Raw genomic sequence first — 24,670 nt, 5'->3', positions numbered from 1 at the left:
ACTTTCTAGAACAGAGTTCCGAATAGTTGGCCCAGGGCCAAATGTAGCCCACAGACATGCCTTGTCTGCTTCACACTACCTTTTAGAACAATTTGAGTTTCTCATGACCACCTTTTAAAAATTGGAACATCTCACATAGAAATCTGTAAGTTCTACTTATGGATCATAGGATCTGGCCCATGGGACCCAAGTTTCCCACACGGCACCAGTAGACTGGAGCCGGATGCGGCTGTCCCCTCAGAGGGAACTCGGGCTCAGTTGGCCACAGCCCCACTCAGCCCGCCCAATTCTCGCATATTATCAGCCTGGTCCCTTTAGGCGCCGGGATCCCCCTCAATGCCTAAGTATCCTTATAGATACCATCGGGTTTCAGATATTCTAGCCTTCGCCCCTCTCTTATAACCTCGGTCCCCAAGATCTTCGGCAGCCCCCTAAGAAAGCTCCGTGGAGCCGGTAAAGACAGCACATCTGAAAAGTACATTTTAATCCACTCTCCTCATTTTACAGTCAAACTGGGGCTTAGGGAGGGGAAGGGACACCCCAGCTATTAGGCAGTAGCCTTTCCGGCAAAATCTGCTGTTCCTTAGGGAAGCCACTGGTGTTGATAATGACAGGGAAGGCCAATAGGCAAAATGAGTTCTTTCCTCCACGAGCTGCTGGCTGGCTCCTGGGCGCCGTCGAGGCCCACTCCTGTGAGCTCTGCCACTCTCAGGCTCCGAGCCAGCTAATCGGGAGGGTGTGCCAGCAAAACTGTACTCTGGAGGGGAGTTGCCCAGTGGAGAACAGCCGGGGGACAGAGGCTCTCCCCGTGTCCCAGCTCAGTCTGAAGTCCTCCTCCAGCCCTGACGATGTCGACAGAGGTCAACACACCTGCCACTTTGCGTTTGGAAAATTATGGCACTCCGATTGTGGGTAGAGACACATTTAGATCATTCCGTTGGGTTCCACACTGATCCTGTGCCCAGTACGTGTGGGTTGTGGTTCCTGCCGGGGATTCACTATGGGATTTATTGAACGTGAACGAGGGCTGTGGTTTCTGGCTGTCCTGAGTTCCAGCCCTGGCCCTGTAACTTACGGCGTGACCTTCAGCAAACAGCCCAGCCTATCTGTGCCTCACTTTCTTCATCTGTAAAATGGGGGTGATAGGAATAGTACATCATTCCTAGGACTGTCTTGGAGATTCAATGAGATGATTTTTGGCACATACTAAGAAAAGAAGGCGGTAGTATTTTTTTTCTCCTCTGCTCTTAGCAGAAGCTGATATTTCTTTGCATCTTTGTTTATTGTCCACCCAGCTTACTAAATGACTCTTCTTCACTGAGAAAAGCGTCTGTCTTGCTCACTCTTGCTTCCCTGCCTACAACAATGACTGGCACAGAGTAGGTGCTCCATAAATATTTGTCTGCCGAATGACTCACTGTCTTTCATATTTCTGCTCTAAATGCCATTTAGATGATGCAACCTGCCCTGGAGGAGCCCAAGGTCTCGTGGACTCCAGGGAGAGCCATCCTGACCTGAACAGCCAGATGTTCACGGCAGTGCTGGGCACTGCCTCTGAATGTCACCACCTGGGCTCAGTGCCTTGGTCTGACCAAGCGGCACTCGTGTGACTTCTGGTGGACAGAGCCGTAGCATGAGAGACCAAGTTGGTGGCTGGGCAAAGGAGCTAGAGGCTGATCCCTGAGCCTCAGCGGCCCGGTGCCAGCAGTGAGCCGGCACCAGTGAGAGGGCGTGGAGCCCGCAGGTGGCGCGCTCACCTGGATGGCATCCGGAGATGGGAATTCGTGCGTTCTGCGTGCCCTGGGAAACAAAGTGAATTTCTCTGGGGAGGGAAAGCGCTTTGTAAACTGTAAAGCGCCGCAAGAAGAAACAGATAAATGGAAAGGTCAGAAAAGACAGGAGATGTGTTTGCAGAGGGTGGGCTGCACTTCCAAACCCAGCTAAAGGTGACGCGCAGCCCCCAGAGGTGGTACAGTTTTGGGGACCCCCTGGAAAGGAGTGCACTTGGGGAGGCAGGGAAACCGGAGGGCAATGGGCCAAAGTTTCTCGGGGTGTCTCTAGAACCCGGGGCCCGCCCGCACAGCCCGCCTGCATAAACTCCGTCTTCTCTTCCCGCCCGGGGCTCGGACGCGAGAAATCTGCAACTTCTCTTATCTGCTGCAGGCGCTCGTTCAACTTCGACCTAGCTGGAATCAGGGTAACCGCTCCGATGATTACATAACTTTCTGAGTTCAAGAAACATAATCCAAAGGTAGAGATGATGAAATTTTTGGGGGGGATGCATATTTCGCCTCAAAGGTAAAGTTACAGAAGTGCACAAAAAAATATATGCGAATACACCCATATTCTCACCACTCAACAATGCATAACATCACTTTGACCTATCTGGAAGAGAGTTTTTTTTTCTTTTTAGTCACCAAATAAACCTTCCTTGTCTCCCAAGTCCCAGCATATCTGAATCCAAAATGAATCAACCTACTTCTCCATTATTCTCCCTCTCCACCTCCACCCCATATTTATTTTAAGGGGTAAATTCCAGGACCCCCGAAATCCCTAGTTAGGCTCCCACATGGCCAGGTCTGTAAACATCTGGCCTCAATGTACAGGATCCGGCGGAGGTTGCAATCCTCGGAGCGCACAGCTGCATTTACTCCCCCGGCTGCAGCTCCCACGTGCAACTTTGCAACTCACACTCCGGCCAGGGGACCTATTTACTCGACCCGTTTGGCGGAAGGATCCCGTGTGCGGACGCAGTTACGCTCAACCGTCTCCTCCCCCTCCCCAAGCCTTGGCCCCGCCCCCTCCCGCGCCCTGGCCCCGCCTCCCTCCTTCGCGCCCTATGGCCCATAAAGAAGTCCCGGCCGGGCCGCCGCACTCCTCGCGCGCATCCGTGCGCCGCCCGAGGCTGGCTAAGGAGTCCGGCGGCCATTTTGTTCTTTTCGTGGTTCCAGTGGGGCGAGAAGGAGGAAGCAGGGAGCGGGGCGGCTGGGGGGGGACCCGCCGCGGCTGCTGCCACCGCCGCCACCGCCGCCTCTGCTCGTGGCGTGCGAAAGGAGGCGTGAGTCCCGGGCGCGAGCCGGCGGCGGCGCCGCTGCGGGAGGGTCGGCAGTGGGAAGGCGATGGCGGATATAGATAAACTCAACATCGACAGCATCATTCAACGGCTGCTGGAAGGTGAGAGGGGCGGCGGGCGGGCTGGGGGGCTCGGGCCCGCGGGCGACTGGCGGCCCTGGGGATTCGAGGGAGGGGAGTTGGGAGGCCGGTTGGGCTTGCTGCGCCGCGGGGAGTGAGCCCCGCGAGTTGGTCCGCCGGCTGAGGCTGCAGCCGGAGGGAGGCCGGCCCGGGGTCCTGAACTTGGCGCCACCCGCCGACTGCCCTGGCTCCTCTCATTCATTGCATGGGGATGTAGCTTCTTTCCCTCTTGGCCGTGGAATTTGAAAACTCCACTCCCCACCCCCACGTTTCCCGCCTCTATCCACTTGCCCCCCCGCAAACTGGACCAGTCTTTGAAGAGAGAGGGTTGGGGGCCCCAGTCCAACCTACTGGACGGCGTGTGCCGTACTTTCTCTGCTAGATGGAGTTTGTGGTACTCGTCCTCTCGGAAAGCAGTTTGATGGGGGTGTGGGTTCCACCAGGTTTGGGGGCTTTTTTCTTTTCCTGCTTGCTGCTTTTATTTTTACTTTTCGTGGTTCTGGGGTCGGGGGAAGGATTTCTTGTTAATTGGTGACGAACGTTCGCATCTCAAGAGATGTGAGAACCTATCTTCTCTAGCCCCCAAATCCTTTTAAGTTGTCCTAATCTTGGAGACGTCTCTGCGCTGTTGCCCTGAACATGCATCCCAACATGAAGCCGGCGATGATGACAGTATCGTTATCTCACGTTAAGCGCTTTGCGTTCATCAAATTTTTACTATAATAATGATACTACCTAACGTTTCTAAAGCACTGTGTGTTAGACATTCTTTGAGCACTAACCACAGATTTCGTTCAGTTCTCCCAACAACCTTGCAGTATAGGTGCTATTATTTTTTCTTGTTTTACAGAAGGAACTAAAAGGTGAAGTCACTTGACCAAGGTCACACAGTTAGTGACAGGTTTCAAACCCAGGTAGCCAGGAGCTGGAACTGGCTACATTCCACTGTCACCCTATGAAGGAGGGAAGGAAGTGTTCAGTGGTTAAGCAAAGGTTAAAATAAAGCTTTAATTTTGGCTCACCTAAGCCATGTGAGGTGCCTGGCAATTGATTCATATTGATGTGGGAGAGGGATGAGGTTCAGATTTTAAAGAGGGAAGCTGAATTGAGCTGCTCTCAGATTCAAGAGCATGTCTATGGATGCTAACGTCTCATCCAAGACTTTGGAAGAATTCAGTCAAATCCCCTTTTTGATTTGGGCATTTGATATGAATTTGGCTGCATTTTAACTGCTTTTTGCCTTTATACTGTTTTCCTAAAACATTGTTGGAATATAAATGCTGTGATTGATGGAGTGTGAGCATGAACAGTTCCACAGCTCTGGTGTTAGAATTTGCAGACCTTTTAAAGTAAGTTATTAAAATGAAACTCCTGAAAATATCTCATCCTTAATCTGTGCATTCTTTCGTTTTATGCTTTATTAAAAGAAAACTCCAGTAAATGTCATTAAGGACCCCTGAAATGCTCTTGAAATGTCGCTGCTATTTGTAGGGTGAAAACCTTGTCACTTAGTGCCTGGCATACTTTTCATACTAGTTAATACAATTCTTTAATTTATATGAGGCAGCAAGCAGTTGGTGAGAAACTGATTAGTTTGTATTAAGAGGAACTTTTTATCACATATCTTTCTGAATTTTTAAATTCTACACATCTTTGCAGGGATGTGTGTGGCTAGACCAGAGTGGACTTTATTTCTCTGAGAAAACAGGAAAAATTGGAATTTGTATACATTAAAAACATCAGAATTTTAAGATCATTTAAGTATTGTTAATTTAAATTCTGGTTTGCCCATAACTGTCTCTGCATTCACATAACAGATTTTGTTAATTTTAATCTTTAAAGTCATGCAAAGAAATTTGCCTGGTAAATTTAATTCATCTAAAATGAGATCAATGGTTGTTTCTTCTTCTTTTTTTTTTTTTATGAGACAGAGTTGCTCTGTTGCCCAGGCTAGGGTGCAGTGACATTATCGTAGTGCACTGCAACCTCAGACTCCTGGGCTCAAGCGATCCTCTTGCCTTGGCCTCCCAAAGTGCTAGGATTACAGATGTGAGCCACCACACCCAGCCCTCATTACATGTTATATTGCACTTGAAAACCCAATTTTTTTAATGTATCATTTTTTGCTGAAATTAGTATAATAAAGCAGTGCATTTTAGTGCCTCAGCAATAGTCTAGTTGCACAATATACTTAAAATTCCTTTTTTTCTCATGGATGTTAACAGAGAAACAGTTGAAGATGATCCATTGAGGATATGTCTACATCTGAGTTAGAGGATTTTGATAATAAGTTTTTGTGGTTTTTGTAATGCCCCCAGAACCTTTTTCCCTAAAAATTTTAAGATTTAAGTATATCTGAAAGTGGAAGGGAATATGAAGTCTGTGACCTTTCAGACATTTTTACGTGTTCAGGATTGGTCTTTTAAGCTTGAGGGCTGTGTAAGCTAGTTGAGAAGTGGCTCGGTAATAGTACTAGAAAGGTAACTCAGAAGTGAAGTCTTATTTGAGAAAAACAGCATGTTGGTTTAGATCTTGGATCACTGCAGCTTTGCGATTCCTTTCTTCTCTAAACTCTGAGTAGTTTTAGTAAGGCAGGCATCACCTCTGTAACCCACCCTTGGAAGCTTTTATCCAAGCTCTGCCTTGCTGCTGATAAAACCTTAAAGTTGTTACTCCTTAGTATAACTGATATTAGTTATTTAAATAACCACACAGTAAAATGTGATTTAGAAAGTAAACCAGCTGATGATTTGGTCTGATTCTCTAATGTGTTGGAGAAAAGTGAGATTTGGGGTGTTTTTGTAAATGACCTTCAAGAAGCAAGGGTGGCTAGCATTTTTTTTGCAATGCAGGTGGTTATAACTTATCTTTATGCACATCCTGGTTTGCAGGAAGCTCCTCACTCTGAAGAAGGCCATTGTCAAACTGCAAGACTATGTCAAGCTCTGCCTAATTGTCTGACTTGCTTTAGTGATTTAAATATTAACATGACTTCTGCCCTGGCTCACAGAAAGTGTTTACCAATTGCATCCTCTGATGTATAAGGATTGTTCTATAGATAGTGTTTAGATATTCTGAAACTCTAAGATAGTTTAAATAACCCACACATTCAGCTTTTTTTGGTGTAATTGGAAACACGTTCGTATTCTAGTCTTTTAAAAAGCAGCCGTCTCTGGTCCTGAAGATAATAAAGGACAAATATAACGGTAAAAAGGGAGGGGCAGAGTTCTTAAAATTCTGACCAAAGAAAACAAAAGCAATCTTTCCTAATGAACATCTGTAATTATTTTTTACGCAGCAGATAGTTTTAACAATAACATCCAAATTGTGAGTTTCTAATTCCCTAATTTGTAAGAACTCAGTGTTGGGAGCCCTTCCATCATGTCAGTTGTATGCCCACTTCCTTTCCTACTAGGCAAGGCAGGGAAGTTCTGTTGGAGACAGATGATCTGCAGCTTTCATGAGTCCTTTTTTAAACCACAGCATCAAAAAAGGATTACTCTCTTGTACCCACGGTGCCCCCTCGCTTGTCAGTAGCAGGAGGCAGCAGTGAAATCTAACAGAATTGTGTACGTCATTCTGTGGTGCTGGGAGAGGCGGGTGACACCTGGGAGCAGAGGCCTGGACTCTCCTCAGAACTCGGGGAATGGAGGTGGACTGGGCGGAGCATTGGTAGCCCCAGCAGTAAGTAGGCTGTAGAAGTTGGTGAGGTGATTTTGGTTTTGAAATCACGTTCCTATTAGAAGCTGTGACCTGTTGTGCAAAATCATGTACCAGTCAGTCCATTTGACTAGGTGAGAATTACTGATCCTGAAGCAGAGAAATGATTGATCATATAGGGACTTAACCATTTCCCTTAATTTGCAATTGGGGCTGTTAGTAGACCTTAAAGATTGAAATGTGAGGGAGATAATATTCTGGGTGTGAATTGCTTTGTAGATGAGGAAACTGGACAGTCTTATTCAAGGGGAATAAAGATTTTATTTCCTTAGATCTTACGGATATGTAGGACAAATTTTTATATTTCAGGATCAGACCTCTGTATCCAAAACATGAAGAACAGATGGTTTATTTATGGATCTTGATGATTTATCTGAAATCTCCAGCTTCTCCACTACACTGGGGTTTGCGGGCATTTCTCATCTAGAGGGGAGTGGGTGTCACTGATAGTAAGGCTCATAGGAAATGAAAATTCATAGAATGTAGGGTCAGGTTGCAGTGGTATTTTATCAAAATGTGTTCTTAGACTGTGAAAAGTTAAACATTGTTCAGTGAACTCAAATGTAGAAAACTCAAGATACTTGATTGAGAACAGTGGGCAGTGTTTGGCAGCTACATCCTGACTAGCTGTCCTGAGAAAATTGGTGTCACCTCTAAATGCCCGAAGTATAGCCCCAGCAGTTAGAACAGTCAAGATGGGGGAGAGTATGGTGTGGAAACAATTAAGACGGTCAGAAAGTGTAAGTCTTCCAGCTGGTGACTTTGCAAAGAAACCGAAGGATTCTTGATAACATTTTTGTGGTTTATATTTTTTTGCAGAAAAGAACTGAGTTGTTTGTGGGAAAGTTTAATGTTGCAAATATTTACTGGTTTATTTTGTTTTGATTCGAGGTCTTAATTTCCTAAATCTGTCAAATATCATGATGTTATTGATTCACTGAAATAAATATGATGGGGCATATTCTTAAGATTACCACCTACTTTAATAGGATTATCTTAAAACAGCAAAATCTCTGTTGACTTATTTTTATACTGGTTGTGCCTTTTTTAGGTTCTAAAGCTTTATTCAGCTGCAGCTTTTTTTGGTGTGTGCTATTTCTTTAATATGATTTTCTTTCAACAATTAAGGGGCCTTTTTGTGGCAAGGAAAATATATTTTTATTCCTCATAAATAATCTCAAGCTTGTCTTAAGTTTCCTTCCATAGTTTTCATCTCTGCTTTGCTTGTTGCCAGGCTGTCAGAAGTTAGTGAGAATAAGCTGGTGTTGTAAATAGTAACCAGTAAAATTCTTTTATAGTTTCAAGTTTTTATCAGTTTTCGATAAAATTACATGGAAGTTTTTAAGACGTTCTCATGTTAGTGATTTACTAGATAAATAGATGAGATATGTTTCCACAAGAACAGCCTTTGCTGAACATAATGCATTTCTCTGACTCTCACTTTCTAGCCAGATAAATGCTTTTACTAAAAAGTCACATTTTAGATCTAAGTTGATATTTTAATGTATCGATCATGAACCTATATACGTTCACAGCGCTTACTGATTTTATTTCCATGTAGTACCTAGCACTTGGGTTTCTGAGAAGCACTCCTTCTGGGGAATGGAAATTGTTTTATTTTTTTAGAGACAGTGTCTCACTCTGTTCCCCAGGCTGTGTTGCAGCGGCGTGATCGTAGCTCACTGCAGCCTGGAACCCCCGGGCTGAAGTAGTCCTCTTGAGTAGCTGGGACTACAGGCATGCACCATCACACCTGGCTAATTTTTTTTTTTTTTTTAATTTTTTGTGGAGATGGGGTCTTGCTCCGTTGCCCAGGCTGGTCTCCAGCTCCTGGCCTCAAGGGATCCTCTGCCTCAGCCTCCCAAAACTCCGGGATTACAGGCATGAGCCACCGTGCCCAGCCTATTCTGGATATTTTATATAAGTGGAATCATACAATATTTGTCCTTTTATAACTGGCTTATTTCACTTAGCAAATATCAGTGCTTCATTCTTTTTTATAGCTAATATCCCAGTGTATGGATAGACTACATTTTGTTTATTCATCCATTGGTGGGCATTTGAGTTATTTCTACCTTTTGCCTGTTGTGAATAGTGCTGCTGTGAACATTCATGTACACGTATCTTGAGTTCGTGTTTTCAATTCTTTTGGCTCTGTACTTTAGTTAACATTTTGATGCTTTTTTTTCCTCTTTTTGAGACAAAGTCTTGATCTGTTACCCAGGCTGGAATGCAGTGGCACAATCATAGCTCACTGAAGCCTCAAACTCCTGGGCTCAAGTGATCCTCTTGCCTCAGCCTCCTAAATAGCTGGTACTACAGGTGTATGCCACCACACCCAGCGAGGTTTTTGGTGTTTTTTTTTTTATTTTTTTGAGACAGGGTCTTACTATGTTGTTACCTGGGCTGGTCTTGAACTCCTGGCCTTAAGCAATCCTCCCGCCTTGGCCTCCCAAAGCACTGGGATTACAGGTGTGAGCCACTGCGCCTGGCTGAAATAATTTTAACTATTTGAACTGCTACTTAGAAAGATATCCTAGGGTGACAACCCTTGAATTTGCCACCTAGGGTCTCTTTTTTGTATAAGTTTCTCCCATTGGGCACAGAGCACCATGAGAACTTTAAACTTCAAGGTAAGAATTGACTGATGTTTATTGAGCAGAGCTGCACTGTTTTTATTTTTCTTTGTAGCTAATAGCACTAAAATGGAGACATTCGTGCCTTTGGCGTTTTTTTTTAATGGTTTTGAAGACAGCCATTATCCTTAAGGTGGGCTTCTAGTTTTATAATTTTTATGGAAGGATAGTTCTTCTCATAGCATTTATATAATAACAATTTGCAATTACCTGGTTTGTCTTAATTTTCCATTACCTCCACTAGGATGTAAACTTCACGAGGAAAAGGACAAGATTCTTGCCCATTCTGTTGTTAGGGTATGCCTAGCATTTGACACAGGTCTGGCTCACTGTAGGTGTTTAGCAGTGATTTTGTTAATATATATTTGAAGCATGGTAAATAAGTATTGGTAGTCTAACAGGGTCCCATAATTTAGTTCTTATTTAATGCCTCCTGTGCATAAGCATGTGTTATGATTTTATATTCCATATTGAATTTTTCTTAGGGAGCAATGACTGTATATTTGGGTTTTGGTAATTTATCCTGCTAAAAACTCCTTTGGTTTGGAAGTTTAATGTAGAACAAATTTCTTAAGTGGGAGGGTGATATGGTGGAAGTACTAGACCTAGAGTTGGAAACTGGTGTGCTCCTTATAAGCTATGTGACCTTGGACCAAGTCCCTGAATTCCTGTCCTGTAAAGTGGGGGGTGACAGTACCTAACTTCATAGGATTGTTGGGAGGATTAAATGACAATGTAAAGCCCCCTTAGCACAGTGCCCGGCAGATGGTAAGTGTTCAGTAAATATTAGCTACAACAAATAAATAATTCTGTTTTGATAGACATTAAAAATAGTGAAGTTGATTTTAATGCTATTGGCTGGTAGGACAACTATTAAGTAATATCTAGTATTCACTTGAACTGTCAAAACCCATTTTGAAATCTTTTATCTTCTAACTGCTAGACAGTTATCTTCAGTGTGAAATTTGAGAACAATCCTAAATTTTCACAATTGGAAAAATATTCCAGTAAAGCCTGGTAGGAAAATGGCAGCATTGGTTTGTAATTTTAAAGCACAGAAACAGGTTTTTTTTTATTAATCCAAAGTGTTTGATCAGGAGCGTTTAATTCTAATGCCACAAGTCAACAGTACTTAAAGATTTATCCAGACTTCATTCATGCAACAGATTTTGAGTACCTGCTGTATACTGGCCATGGTTCGTGTGCACAGCAAAACAAGACTTCTGTGGTCCTCGGTTTACATTCTACCAGGGGCCCAGATGAACAGACAGAAGCAAACTGGCAAGTGTAATTCAAAGTACAGGGTGTGGTGGGGTGAGGACATTATCGGAGCATTTCAGGAAGCATGGAGCAGGCTCGTGAGGGGAGAGAGAGATGAGAGAGGCTTTTCCAGGGTGAAGTGGTGTCTGAGCAGAGGCCTGAAGGATGAGCAGCTGTACGCCAATTGATGGAGGATGGTTTTGGCAGTTTTCTATTTTTATAATTTTTTTTCCTTGAGCTAAATGTAGGGAATTTAAGAAGCTTCGAGGCCATGTTTGTTGATGTTTTTGATGAGCACCATTCTTCAATATAAATAAATCTTTATTTGTTCTGGAAAAAATGCATCTAATCTTCACATTCAGAATAATTTTTAAATTGTTGGTAGTGTTGCTTTTTACTAATCTCTGAATGCCCCCACTCAGAGGACAAACAAATAGAGTGAGAGAATTTAATCTGTCATAAACTATGTCTAAAGGCGGTAGTAGGAAGCTTCCAAAGCCAAGAAGATTTATGTTAGCAACATTGATTTAATACATTAGTGTTCTTATAATAAAGTAAGCCTGCCGTTCAGATGTATGTAAGACAATTATTGCAGAAGTATTCTCCTGAAAGACTTAGAAGGGACTACTTATTCACAAGCGTGGAACTCTGCTGGGAAAAAAAAAAAAATTCACGTTGAAACCAGAAGCTTCTAGGAGTTCCCTCCTAGCCAAAAATAAAAGCTTCCTGCTGGGCAGTTTTCCTAAGTTTTTTGCTAACTTGTGGCAAAATCACTAATGATTGGGGTTTTCTGGCCAGTGAAGCAGGGATCCCACCATCTTGCCACTGGGAGTGTTTCTTGAGTTCTTTACTATGTATTGGTGTCTAGAGAGAAAAGAAAATTATTGTGATTCTTCTGGAAAAATAACGGTTTTTATTGCTCAGTTGGTGTTGTGTTACATATGCATCTGCTTCGTATCTTCCATCAAAGGTTATCATTACTTTGCTTTCCCTTTTATTGCTTCTTGTTTTTAACATTTTGATGAGAAAGAGACTTTGCCAGTATTTTAGTTCAGTTATATGTTTTCAAGGCCAGAGTAGTGAAATGATTTTCCCAAAGTATAGAACTAGTCCAGAATCTTGGGTCTCCTGGATGGCTCCCAGTCCAGCCTTAGCTCTTACAATTTTCATTTCATTGTGTGCTTCAAGAGTTTGTCCCTTGTCTTTTGTCATCTTTCTTATTATTTTTCTTTGAAAAAAAATAATATCCTTTTACACATAGTTCCATTTCTGCTCAAAACTTGTTTCTTTCGAGAATTCAGAATTTCAGTGGCCATTCAGGCTGAAGATGACTTTACCTAGGGCAGTATTTCTCAGACTTAGACACAACCCTTTTAATGAAAAAAGACTCCCAACAAATATATCAGTTTTTTATTTGAGTAATTTTTATTGCTGTATAATATAGTTACTTAGGTATTTATAGAACAAAGCTAGATACAAACCAGGTAAACTTCTTGCTCTTATTTAGTTATTAGGCCAAATGATTTTATAATTTGAATACAAACAAAGCCTCCAAAACCAATAAAATTTAAATTAGCAACATTTATGTAATCTGATGGATTTCATAGTCTTGTTAACACTAAATCACTTGATACTGGGTTTAATGGTGGGAAGATGGAGCCTTAAGATCTATATTTAGTCTGGTCCTATTGTTTTACTTCAGTCTGAATTCAGAGAATGCCATCTCATCCATCTTTTATTCAAAACAAGTATAAAGACTTGGACTTAGGCATGTTATGGATAATTGGGTCCCACACTTAACACAGACTCTGCCACCTGGCAGTTTTGCTGGGTTGCCAGTGTCATGAAGGGCCACTTTGTAACTGTAAGATTAAGGTACATTTAGCAATTCAGTGCTGTTTACTCTGTATTAATGATTGTCTAATCTGTTGCAACTGGAACCAAAACAAAATTTTTTCGTTTCCACTACTACCTGCCTGCTGATAAGTGAATCGTTATGTTGCTAAGCCTTCCTCTTCAACAGTGAGTCTGGAACTCTGAGTGCTCTGTAGGTGAGCACTTAGGAGATTAGAATGCCCTGTGCTGTGCAGTGATTTCTTTCTCCCATTGCTTTTTATCTGTTCAGATTGCTAGGATACTCTTTCTTAGAGCACATGCTGACATCCTTTGCCCGGTACAAGCATGATTATGAGCACTAATGCTTTTTTCATAGGTAACTCAGAGACCCTTGAGGAGATAGATACTCATGGTCCTGTAAAAAACACTGACGGGGGAGGGTTCTGAGCGTCCCTAAGACCACAGTGTAAAACTAGCAGTTCTCAGGACAAACTCTCCGAAGTCTCCTGTGCACATGCTCATTTATAAAGCTGGAGAAGAGAAGGCCAGAGGCAGTAAGTCCTGGTGGGTAGGCTGTTGTGATAAGGCTACTTTGTGCGGCTCGGGTGTGGACTGAGGTCGAGAGCTGTCTTCCTTGGGGAGCTGGGTAGTGAAAGGAAGACTTTCTAACAGCACTGAGGTGGCAGGCAGGATGGCCCCTTGCTCTGGGTATTATGAAGAAGTCTTACTTGGTATAGAAGATGAACTTAAATCTCTGAAATCCTGTCCTAAGATTTTAAGATTCTAATTTGGCATTAAAAAGACACCTTCTTTATAAGTGTCCTGAAAAATGAAGTCAGTCAGAAAGCTGGTTAAACCATGTTTTTGTCCCCTCTTTGTCTAAAACCTTGGATATTAAATTGTATTTTGGCTCTGTTGGAATAACTGGGGTTTTTTTCCCGCCTGCAGTGAGAGGGTCCAAGCCTGGTAAGAATGTCCAGCTACAGGAGAATGAGATCAGAGGACTGTGCTTAAAGTCTCGTGAGATCTTTCTCAGTCAGCCTATCCTACTAGAACTTGAAGCACCACTCAAAATATGTGGTAAGTTTTGGGCACACTAAATTATCTTTGATTACAACGTGATTGATTAACTGAGTCAAGGATATGTTGATGAACTGGTATTAGCTAGCGGAATCATTTCCTATTTATGAATAACCTGGAATTACTTAAAATTAAGTTAAATAGTGGCTTTAGAATAAATACCTCCCATGGACTTAGTTTAAATGTACTTCAGTTTTTAAATTATTTCAGTGAAGGCATATAAACATTGCAGAGGAAAAAATGAGATGAAGAATGGAGAGAGAGCTAAGATAAGGTCTGAGCTACTGAGTACATAGGATTGTATTTAAGCTTAAAGCAACACTGGTTATTTCTAAAAATAGAACTTCCTTAATGCTGGTTTATGATTCTGTTTTTTATATAATAGCAGAAATCTGTGTTTTTACCTCAATATAATATAAAAACTATACTTTATTCATTTGAATAATGATATATTCTTCTGGCATATTTGACTACACTCATAAAATTTTGTGTGCATTTTTTTTTTTTGAAAGTAAAATGCTCTTGGGCATGATCTGGCAGGGAGAGATCAAAAGCTGAATGCATTGATGGATGTAGAGTGTCTGCTTTTGTTTCAGTGGGGCCAAGGCTCACTAGAAGTACAGCAGTTCCGCTGACACGGTACCCAGAGACGGGGCTGTCAGAGATCTGATACTGATCAGCCAACCTGGAAGGAAAACCAAGTTACTTGGCAAGAGGCATGCCTAGACTTAACATTCCTTTCCACAAAATAAATTCTTAATCAGTTGAATTTTGTGTGAGGTTCTGGACATACACACACTTAAAATGTTTATTAGGCTCAACTGAACTAAATATGATGCAAGATCACAAATTACATAGTGTTGGCTGTCAAATTAAACTCATTACTAGAGGTCAGTGCCATTGTGCAGTGAGTATTTAAAGAATGTCTTCCCAACGCTTTGTTAGTGGGTTAAGCTCTTAAGTATGGAAACACTGTGTAACAAAAAACTCTTGCTTCTAGGTGATATCCACGGGCAATACTATGATTTGCTTCGACTTTTTGAGTATGGAGGTTTCCCGCCAGAAAGCAACTACCTGTTTCTTGGGGACTATGTGGACAGGGGAAAGCAGTCATTGGAGACTATCTGCCTCTTACTGGCCTACAAAATCAAATATCCTGAGAATTTTTTTCTTCTCAGAGGGAACCATGAATGTGCCAGCATCAATAGAATTTATGGATTTTATGATGAATGTAAGTACTTTCTACATGTAAGGAAGAGTTATTTAAGTTAAGATACTTTTGTCATCAGCTAAACCATCACATACTTCTGTTAGCATTCGTGAGAACTTAGGTAATGTGTTATCTCTCATGTTTTCTATTTCATTAGTTTGCTTTTATTTTAGTTTTTTCTTTCTTGGGTGGAAAAATAATGCTGCCACTATAATATTACGTAATGAATGTTCTAGATTCTTTTATCATGGTCAGATTAGGAAGTAGTGATCTCAGAAGTGGGTTCTTTGAAATAGTCTGAGTATTCGCAGATAACTTAATTCTTAGTACAACTCTGAGAACCTGTCCACATAGCTAGTTTTGTTTTTAACAACTTTATTAAGATATAATTTCATTCCATAAAATTCATCCATTTAAACTACGCAATTCAGTGGATTTATAGTAAATTTATAGACTTGCATAACTACCACCACAGCCCTCAGGCAACCACTGATCTACTTTCTGTGTTTATAGTTTTGCCTTTTCTAGACATTTCATATAAATGGAATCTCGCAATATATGAATAGTTTTTGAAGTTACTGTAGTTTTTCTCCTTCTGGCACATCTGCACCCAGGGTAAATGGCAGTTACTTTTCTAAAATATGCTGAACAGAGAAAACAAAACTGTAAAAAAATTTGTAATTTTTATTTTTGCAATATTTTACACCTTTTGCAACCCATTTTGGATTGTTTAGTTGAAGGTGAACTTTGAGTTGATTGTTGAAGGAGACAAAATTCTTAAAGTGTTGAAAATCAGTTTGATAGAGGGTTTCTTCTTACTGTTTTAAGTAACCATAAAATGTGAAAAAGTTTTGAATACTTGTCTCCACCCTCTTTTGTGCTCATCATTTTTGCTAGGAGAGGGTTCAGGTTCAGAGTGGAGGGGTGGTTAAGAAATTTGAGATACTCAATACTTGCTAATATTTACGATGAGGTGAGCAAGGATTGTTACTGTGGTCCTCCCCTGGCCTTCAGTTGTAACCTACAGTCTCTTGAGTGTGACGTTTTTCCCTCTCAATTTCACATGGGTGTGTTGAGCTAGCTCATTTGTTAGAAGTGGTCCTAGAATGGTTGCATACTCATAGACTTAGCCCTTCTACCCGCACCTTTTCCACAACTGAATGTTTGCTTGGTCTATGGCCTTGAGATCCCAGCTCGTGAGAAGATGAGGGGGGAGGGGTTATCAGGGAGAGAAATCTGGTGGGTTCTGGATTGACTGGGACAACTGAATTTGTGCAGTTAGTCCCTGTCAAAGAAGTACTAGTAAAGCAGTTACTACTCCTTAGGTACCAGAGGCAGGGACTTTTGTAACATTGTATTTTGGGGATTTGTTACAGATGTTACTTTTGGGTTAAGGAAGGTTTCCTTTTACATAGCTGTTAGCTCAGCAAGTACTTCCATGTTTTCATTTATGAGGTTCAAATCCCACTGATCTTGTGTGACATCCTAATGTAACAATATTGGCTACATCAGTTTCAGTTTCTATTTAATGCAGAGGCCTTTAAAAATGATTTAGAAAGGTCAGTGGTGGTTGACACTAATTTTGACTTCTGTTGGGTCATCGAGGCACATTTATAGACATTGTGCTCAAGCTTCCCCTCTCCTATCAGGAAGGTATAACTCACCATTCATTCTACTTGTGGGCATAAAAGTGCCCTTGACATAGGTAGCTTTCAGTTGACAGCTTGCGGACATTCTTTTTTAAAAAATTGATAATTGTATTAAAATGAAAAGTTTAATTCAAATGTAGATTTTCATACAACAATTTTAAAACAACTGCTTATTTCCCAAGTATAATAAGTACTATGCTACCATCTTTTTTTTTTTTTTTTTTGTAACTTTATGAATGTGATGCTGGAAAGACAGGGGTATGTTGTGTGAAACTTGCATGTTTGATCCTTTTCCAACACCAGAGCTGTCTGATGTGTAGTATATGAAACTGCATTACAGGTTCTGGCTCAGACTCCTAGGATTTAGGAGCTTGAAGGGACCTAGACGATTACCCAGGCTAAACCTTGCAGGAGCCAGCTGTTCCTAGGGTTTGAAGTGGCCTTAGGGAGGAAATAGAGAAGAGAAAGCAGTGGCCCTGTACTTGGTTAAGATGCCACGAGACAACAGTAGGAAAAAAACTGTTTTTTGATGGAGGAACCAACAAAGACAGCAAAGGAATCAGCAAGAGAAACTGGCATATGTTACGTGACTAAAAGAATCAAGGAGTGAAGCTGACTTGAGAAAGGAACAGGATCAGTAATGGCAAATGCAGCATGTAAGAAAGGAAAAGTCTCCAAGGAAGCCACTGGACGATTTGCTCAGAGATAGCCTTCAGTCGAAGGTGGAGACAGGGCCAGGCACAGGGGCTCACACCTATGACCCCAGCACTTTGGGGGGCCAAGATGTGAGGATTGGTTGAGCCTAGGAGTTTTCAGACCAGCTGGGCACCATAGTGAGATCTCATCTCTACAAAAAATTAGCCAGGTTTGGCGGTGCAAGCCTGTAGTCCCAGCTACTCGAGAGACTGAGCCAGGAAGATCACTTAAGCCCAGGAGTTTGAGGTTGCAGTGAGCTATGAGCACACCACTGCACTCTATCCCTGGCAACAGAGCGAGAGACCCAGTCGGGGGCGGGGGGGGGGAGCATGGAGACAGAATGAAATCACTTCATAAATGAGGATTAAGGCAACATGACCCCTGTTGATTTTTGGAATATTTGTGTTATATTACTGGTTAAGCATCCCTAATCTGGAATCCAGAATGCTCCAATGAGCATTTCCTTGAGCATCCTGTCAGCACTCAGAAAGTTTCAAATTTTGGAGAATTTCAGATTAGGGATACTTAAACTGTACTGTTATTATTATCTACATTGGAAATTGGAGGTGGTGATTGTGTGCAGGTTCCCCTTTAGCCTTTTTTAGGGAGGAATTTATTAAGCTTCCAGAATTCTCCAGTGAAATAATATATGGGACAGAGGGAATAATTAGTGGCCTCCAAAGAAATGTGAAACAGACTGAACCATGGTCAGAGTTAGACCTAGTCATTGAGAAACCAGAAACTATTAGGAGAAAAAAAATAGCTCTTCTGCTGAGGGAGAAGTCAGATGTTTGCTGGATTTGCATTACATTTCTAATCCCGTGCTAAACCTTTACCCTGCTTGATTTGCACTGGGGGTTGGAAGGTGTGGTTCTATTAATAACTCTCAAAGGAGAGGTCCAGGTTTAAGCCTTTAGACGTCCCTCTAGTCCCTAGGATAAGAAAGAAAAAGACTAAGGACAAACTCTTGGTTTAGGAATAAAGATGGTGCGCTAGTATGTGGTAAGGTACAGGAGACAAAGGCACCTGAACAACTGGGCTGTCCATGGGGCAGTCCTTAAAATCAGTTCAGACAGATTGGTTCTTCCAAGGTTTGTGAGTAGGTTTATGACCGGAAACATAGTTTTCACGTAGAAACAGTGCTCAGAGGCATGCTTGTGTTGGTCATACTGACTCCAGAAAGCATGGAGCACGTGCTGGGGAGGGAGTGTGACTGCACCGTAATGTCAGTCCTGTGGGAAGCATTTAGAGTTTGTGCAGATACCCCGTGGTGCCCGCAAGAAGCAATCTGTATTCCCCTGTAATCATTGTGCCTCCTGCTAGAGCATTTAGGGGCTGGGAGTTATCCGCTATCAGTAGGTTATTGAGGGGGAAGATGGGAAGGGTGTTAACTCTCAGAAGGCAGGTGGTAATTGCTCGTGTGTGAGTTCATAATTACCTTTAGAAACAGGAGCTGTCTGTAAGTTGAGATTGGACAAAACAGACTAGATTTCAAACAGAGTTGGTGCTGCCAAATAATTGGTGGAATTTGATGGTAGTCCTTAGTCTTTATCATATCTGGAATTCTAATTTTATACTTCTGTGGAATTTTAAAATACTTCATGTGAAAATGTAAATCATTGCTTATGGATCAGACATCTCCAGGTGTCGTGTATATCCAATTCTCAGCCCCCTCCAACGGAGTCTTAATGAAGGCATAGTTTCATTTATTTTAAAAGGTAATCAGAACTTTGCTTTGGAGGAAATTATCCTGAGAGAATCAACCTATAGAACAATAATCTCTTTTTAACTATCCTAAAATTTTCACAGGTAAAAGAAGATACAACATTAAACTATGGAAAACTTTCACAGACTGTTTTAACTGTTTACCGATAGCAGCCATCGTGGATGAGAAAATATTCTGCTGTCATGGAGGTATGTGGGCTGATTTTTGTTCCAAATAGCTTTTGATTCCTTCTAAAAACTGAACACTTTGACATTTATGAGTTATCATTGGGTGATGACTTCTGTCAGGAAACTCGTTTGTTGATGTGTTACATCACGGTTCACTGTGACACAGCCAGGATCATTTGGACAGAAGTCTGATGCAAGCATTTGATTTGTTACAGGGAATTCTGGACTCTAACAGTTTGATTTGAAAATAGAAAGTATTTTTAACTGTAAAATGAATAGCAGTTAATTTGTTGTGCCGTAGATCCTCTAGAACACTGAAGATGTGAACAGATTTTTCCTTGATCTGTTTTTGACCTTCTCAGAACCTTTTCTGACTTGGATTTTAAGTTATTTTGCTTTACGCAGAGATTATGCTTTGTATAATGTAATTAAAATAGTAATTGCAAAGAGGATTTCTTTTCGTGTGTGGTCAGAAGTTAGGCAACCATCGAAGAGCCTGTCTCTGCCCTCCTATACTTATATAGGTTTTGGTAGAGTTTTCAACTCAGATGACAATAATTAGACTACATCTGAGCTGGTCTGATAGACTTGATGGTCTGTGGACAGCACAGGTTTCCTAGAGAGCCACCTCACACCTGAGCATCTGCACCTTCTGTGCCTTGTCATCACAGACGTTCAGTGATGACACCTAGTGTGTGCGTTGCTCATTAGTCCTGTCAGCTGGGGAGACATGCAGAAGAATAGTTTTTAAAATGACTGGATTTTAATATACAGGGTTCGGTATTGTGTTTTATTCTGTTTTTTTAAACCAAAACTAAGTAAATAAAACATAGCCATAGATTTAATTTAAGCTTTCCTGTCAGTCACTGAGTCTCTGTAGACAACTGGAACTGTGAAAGTGATAACATCCTTTTAAAGTTCTTTTTTCATTTTTTGTCTCATTTAATAGGTTTATCACCAGATCTTCAATCTATGGAGCAGATTCGGCGAATTATGCGACCAACTGATGTACCAGATCAAGGTCTTCTTTGTGATCTTTTGTGGTCTGACCCCGATAAAGATGTCTTAGGCTGGGGTGAAAATGACAGAGGAGTGTCCTTCACATTTGGTGCAGAAGTGGTTGCAAAATTTCTCCATAAGCATGATTTGGATCTTATTTGTAGAGCCCATCAGGTATTGATTTTGAATTTTACATGTACACTTAAGAGCATGTGTGTGAGCACAGATTCTCCTTGTTGATTTTGGTGGGTAGGTATTGCTTATTTATACAAAGTGTCTTTGGAAACAACCTACAGGATAGCAGGCTCAGCAGGAAATTGAAGAGTGGTTTTACTCACCTAAAGTTTGCACCTACTTATCCTGAAAAAATTTTCTCTTCAAGGTGGTTGAAGATGGATATGAATTTTTTGCAAAGAGACAGTTGGTCACTCTGTTTTCTGCACCCAATTATTGTGGAGAGTTTGACAATGCAGGTGCCATGATGAGTGTGGATGAAACACTAATGTGTTCTTTTCAGGTAGAGCATGCTTTCAACATTATTTCCTTTTATTATATTTGGATTTTGCTGATTGAAAAAAGAAATTGCAGGCCAGTTACGGTGGCTCACGCCTGTAATACTAGCACTCTGGGAGGCTGAGGCGGGAGGATAGCTTGAGCTCAGGAGTTCAAGACGAGCCTGAGCAAGAGCAAGACCCCGTCTCTACTGAAAATAGAAAAAATTAGCCGGGCATGGTGGTGTGCCCCTGTGGTCCCAGCGACTCGGGAGGCTGAGGCAGGAGGATCACTTGAGCCCAGGAGTATGAGGTTGCTGTGAGCTAGGCTGACACCGCGACATTTTAGCCTGGGCAACAGTGTAAGACTCTATCTCAAAAAAAAAAAAAAAAAATTGCTACTTTCTATTTACTGATTATGTTGAGTAGGCTAAATTTTTATGTTCCATAACCGGTCTTTGTCCAAGTTGAATAATGTGTGGATCCCTCTTAAAGGAGTAAAATGATCATGGGACCTGTCTTCCAGTGTTGAACTTAACTGTTTTTGCATTACTGAAATAGGTAAAAACAAAGTAATATATTGGTTTTTTATGCTGCTAATGGCTCTTTTACTGTAAATCTAAAACCATAATGTTAATGTAATGTTTGGCTAAGATTAAATCACCACTTGGATGGGAAAATAGTACTAACTGCCACCCACCACGTGTGCTATGTCCGTGGTCTCTAACCTTTTTGGTCCCAAGGACCAGTTTCATGGAAGACAGTTTTTCCAAGGAGAGGGGGTGGGGCATGACAGCTGTGGAGCTCTGCAGCCCCGGGGTTGGGGACTGCAGTGCTATGTTGTTACTTAGTTCTGCTCTTTTCTCTAGTCTAATTTCGACAAAACATTTGTTGATGTACCATGACATCATTTGGCCTTCACTGAGCACAAAAGCATTATTTACACAGAGCCTGCCTCAATCTTTTTATCGTTTGCTTATTATGATAAACTGTGAAACTTCAGGCCAACCCAATCATAAACATAAATGCAGCTATTGAAATCATGTGGCTGTGATCAGTTAAATGAATTAAAACAATTCTTTTACCAATTATCAGGGAGAACTTGCAGCTCCCAGAGATTGTACAAGGATCCCCTAGGGGTTTGAGACACTTCTAAAGAACTTTCCCCCCTTTATGTCATAAAATACTACCAGGTGTAGACTTCAGAAAATTGTCATTTTACTCAGAGGAAAAATAATTTATCCTGATCATAGATGTTGTCTGTTCATCATAGCATTGATTGCCAGATGTTTAAATGTCAGCTTGGTTTGTGATAATATGCTAGTGGGGCTGTCACAGTTGTTTGAGGCAGTCTTAAATAGTCAAAAACATTTCTGAACAAGAGATTTGAATGAGATTTAAGGACTCTTAAGATTTTGGGTGGAGTATATTTCCTAAAATGCACTGTCTTTTGAATCTTCAGATTTTAAAGCCTGCAGAGAAAAAGAAGCCGAATGCCACGAGACCGGTAACACCTCCAAGGGGTATGATCACAAAGCAAGCAAAGAAATAGATGTTATTTTGACACTGCCTAGTTGGGACTTGTAACATAGAGTATATAACCTTCATTTTTAAGACTGTAATGTGTACTGGTCAGCTTGCTCAGATAGATCTGTGTTTGTGGGGGCCCTTTCTTCCATTTTTGATTTAGTGAATGGCATTTGCTGGTTATAACAGCAAATGAAAGACTCTCCACTCCAAAAAAAAAAAAAGTGTTTTGTTTTTTAATTCCCTGTTCCTTTTGCAAACAATTTTAATGATGGTGTTATAGCTGTACATCCCAAGACAGTTTATTCTGTCTAAAGGGTAAGTGTACAATTGATCTTTTTTTTAATTCAGTACAACCCACAATAATGTAAATGCTCATTTTCTGTAGGATGTAAAGAGAGCCCTAGGGTGCTCTGAATCTGTACATGTTCTTGTCATAAAATGCATACTGTTGATACAAACCACTGTGAACATTTTTTATTTTAAAATCTTGTTTCAAAGGGATTCCTTTTTCCTTTCATTGTCTTGTCATGTACAAACTAGGTTTTATAGCTATCAACATTAGGAATAACTTTCAACCTTGCCAGCATCACTGGTATGATGTATATTTAATTAAAGCACACTTTTCCCCTACCGTATACTTAAAATGACGATTAAAGCCATTCTTTTAAATGTTTGTGACTCTTTCCTAAAGCCAAAGTTTCTGTTGAAATATGTGTTGACACACCCCTAAGTACAAGGTGGCGTGGTTGTGTACACATGCCTCCTTCTTGGGGATTCAAAAACAGGTTTTGATTTTGAATAGCAGTTAGTAATATAGTGCTGTTTAAGCTATTAATGATTAAAGTTAATATCATTTTGTACAATTTCCATATAGTCTATTCATTAAGTAATCTTTTTACAGTTACATCAGGCCTGAACTCGTCAATTCAGAAAGCTTCAAATTATAGAAACAATACTATTCTATACGAGTGACCGATTATACTTTCTTTGGCCTACATTCTTTATTCTGCGGTGAAGTTGAGGCTTATAAGTCAAAACAAAGGAACTAACTTACTGTCCACCGATTTATACAGAACTCACAGCTGTCTATGATTTTTTTAAACTAAGATCTGTTAAAAAGAAATCTGTATCAACAGATGACCGTGTACAATACCATGTGGTGAAAATGCATTCAGACTTATTAAATGACGTACTTGTTAAATCCTCTCGGTGTCTATTTATCAGCACAATACACACAGGAGAATTGTTGATGGCATATTGAGTAGATTTTAATGAATAAATTGCTCTGGAAACCACACAGTTTCATTTTGGATTTGTCTTCCTTCAGGTAGTCTGTTTTCCAAAGATGGATTTTAGTATAGATGCTCATGTTCTTTGAGTTCTAACCTGATATAACTAAATGTCAGTAATAGAGTGATGAGATTGAACTATTCTTCTCTACTATTTAGGGAGATGGGACTTAATCTATATCCATAATTTTCTTACTGTCTAGGTTCACTTGAACTTGGGAGTAAATTCACAAGTGACTTACATTATTATTCTGATTCGGCCACCTACGGTTTCATGAAGTTCTTTGATCTCTTCCCCTCTTCCCTAATTCATATGAACAGTGTTGTCTCATGTTTTGTTACAAGTATGTTGAATGCATAGTAATTTCCCAGAAGTATTCTAAAAATGGGTACTTTGAAAAGCATTTTTTTCCTGTTACAAACGGGTTTCCCCTTAGGGCGGTGGCAGGGAACCTCCTGGTGAGGAACTGTTTGGAGGACAAGAGCAAGGGGTCCAACCTCCCATCTACCAACAGGCTCTGTCCTGAGGCCTCTGGTCCACTGTCAGGGAGATTGGACCTCATGTCCTTGCTGCTCCACATTCTTTGACAAATCCAAACTTGTGAAGTTTTACATAATATTTTCCTGGACCTCGTTGACTATAGGAAGAAAAATATAAGCAAAAATTGATTGTGTGAAAGTAAAGTTCTACACATTTTTAGTCTACATCTTGAACATTATGAATTGTCACCTCTAGGATTTCAAAAGACTGTGAAGTTGTGAAATTGGGCCACTTAGTTTATACCATCACTGGAGTGTGGTATCTAGCTTAAAATTATTTTAAGGAACATAGGCACATGGTATAGATTAAGGAGAGAACAAAATCAGTCTTTGGTTTTAGGACATGACATCCTTAGGAGAGACTTAAATAATTTCAATTCAGTATATGACAACGGAATTTGAGGTGTGTGTCTTTATAACCTAGTGGTTATGCTTGGTCCAAGTCCTGGCTCGTCTCCTAGCTGTGTGATCTGAGTGAGTGACGTGAGTGCTGAGCCAAAGTGTCCCTCACTATATAAACATAGTAGTAGCTACCTCGTGTGCTGAATCTTGAGTGAAATAATGTAATATGCTTAGAAGAATGCTTGATCATAATGGTATTCAATAATTGTTCACTGTTTTTTGCCTTACAATAAGCCCCAGTTGTTTC

General features: G+C 41.0%; 1 protein-coding gene across 1 annotated transcript; it reads left to right on the top strand.

The window, feature by feature from the left end:
- Window positions 1-2,805: 2,805 nt before the first annotated feature.
- Window positions 2,806-23,491, top strand: PPP1CC (protein phosphatase 1, catalytic subunit, gamma isozyme). The gene is made up of 8 exons (XM_012663465.1): window positions 2,806-3,174; window positions 13,593-13,724; window positions 14,725-14,955; window positions 19,089-19,193; window positions 20,122-20,345; window positions 20,554-20,688; window positions 22,125-22,185; window positions 23,094-23,491. The coding sequence occupies exons 1-8, from the start codon at window positions 3,120-3,122 to the stop codon at window positions 23,162-23,164; spliced, it is 1,014 nt and encodes a 337-aa protein (XP_012518919.1). The 5' UTR covers window positions 2,806-3,119; the 3' UTR covers window positions 23,165-23,491.
- Window positions 23,492-24,670: the final 1,179 nt, after the last annotated feature.

This window comes from Propithecus coquereli, unplaced genomic scaffold, assembly GCF_000956105.1.
Source record: "Propithecus coquereli isolate 6110/MARCELLA unplaced genomic scaffold, Pcoq_1.0 Scaffold81, whole genome shotgun sequence".
Lineage (NCBI taxonomy): Eukaryota > Metazoa > Chordata > Mammalia > Primates > Indriidae > Propithecus > Propithecus coquereli.
Note: the sequence above shows the minus strand (reverse complement) of the source record. Positions and strands in the feature narration are given on the sequence as shown.

Excerpts from the sequence above, each read along its gene's own strand:
- PPP1CC (XM_012663465.1), top strand. The coding sequence starts at position 3,120 with ATGGCGGATATAGATAAACTCAACATCGACAGCATCATTCAACGGCTG. Across the intron at positions 14,956-19,088 it reads TTATGGATTTTATGATGAAT|GTAAAAGAAGATACAACATT; the intron begins GTAAGTACTTTC and ends AAATTTTCACAG. Across the intron at positions 20,346-20,553 it reads TTATTTGTAGAGCCCATCAG|GTGGTTGAAGATGGATATGA; the intron begins GTATTGATTTTG and ends TTTCTCTTCAAG.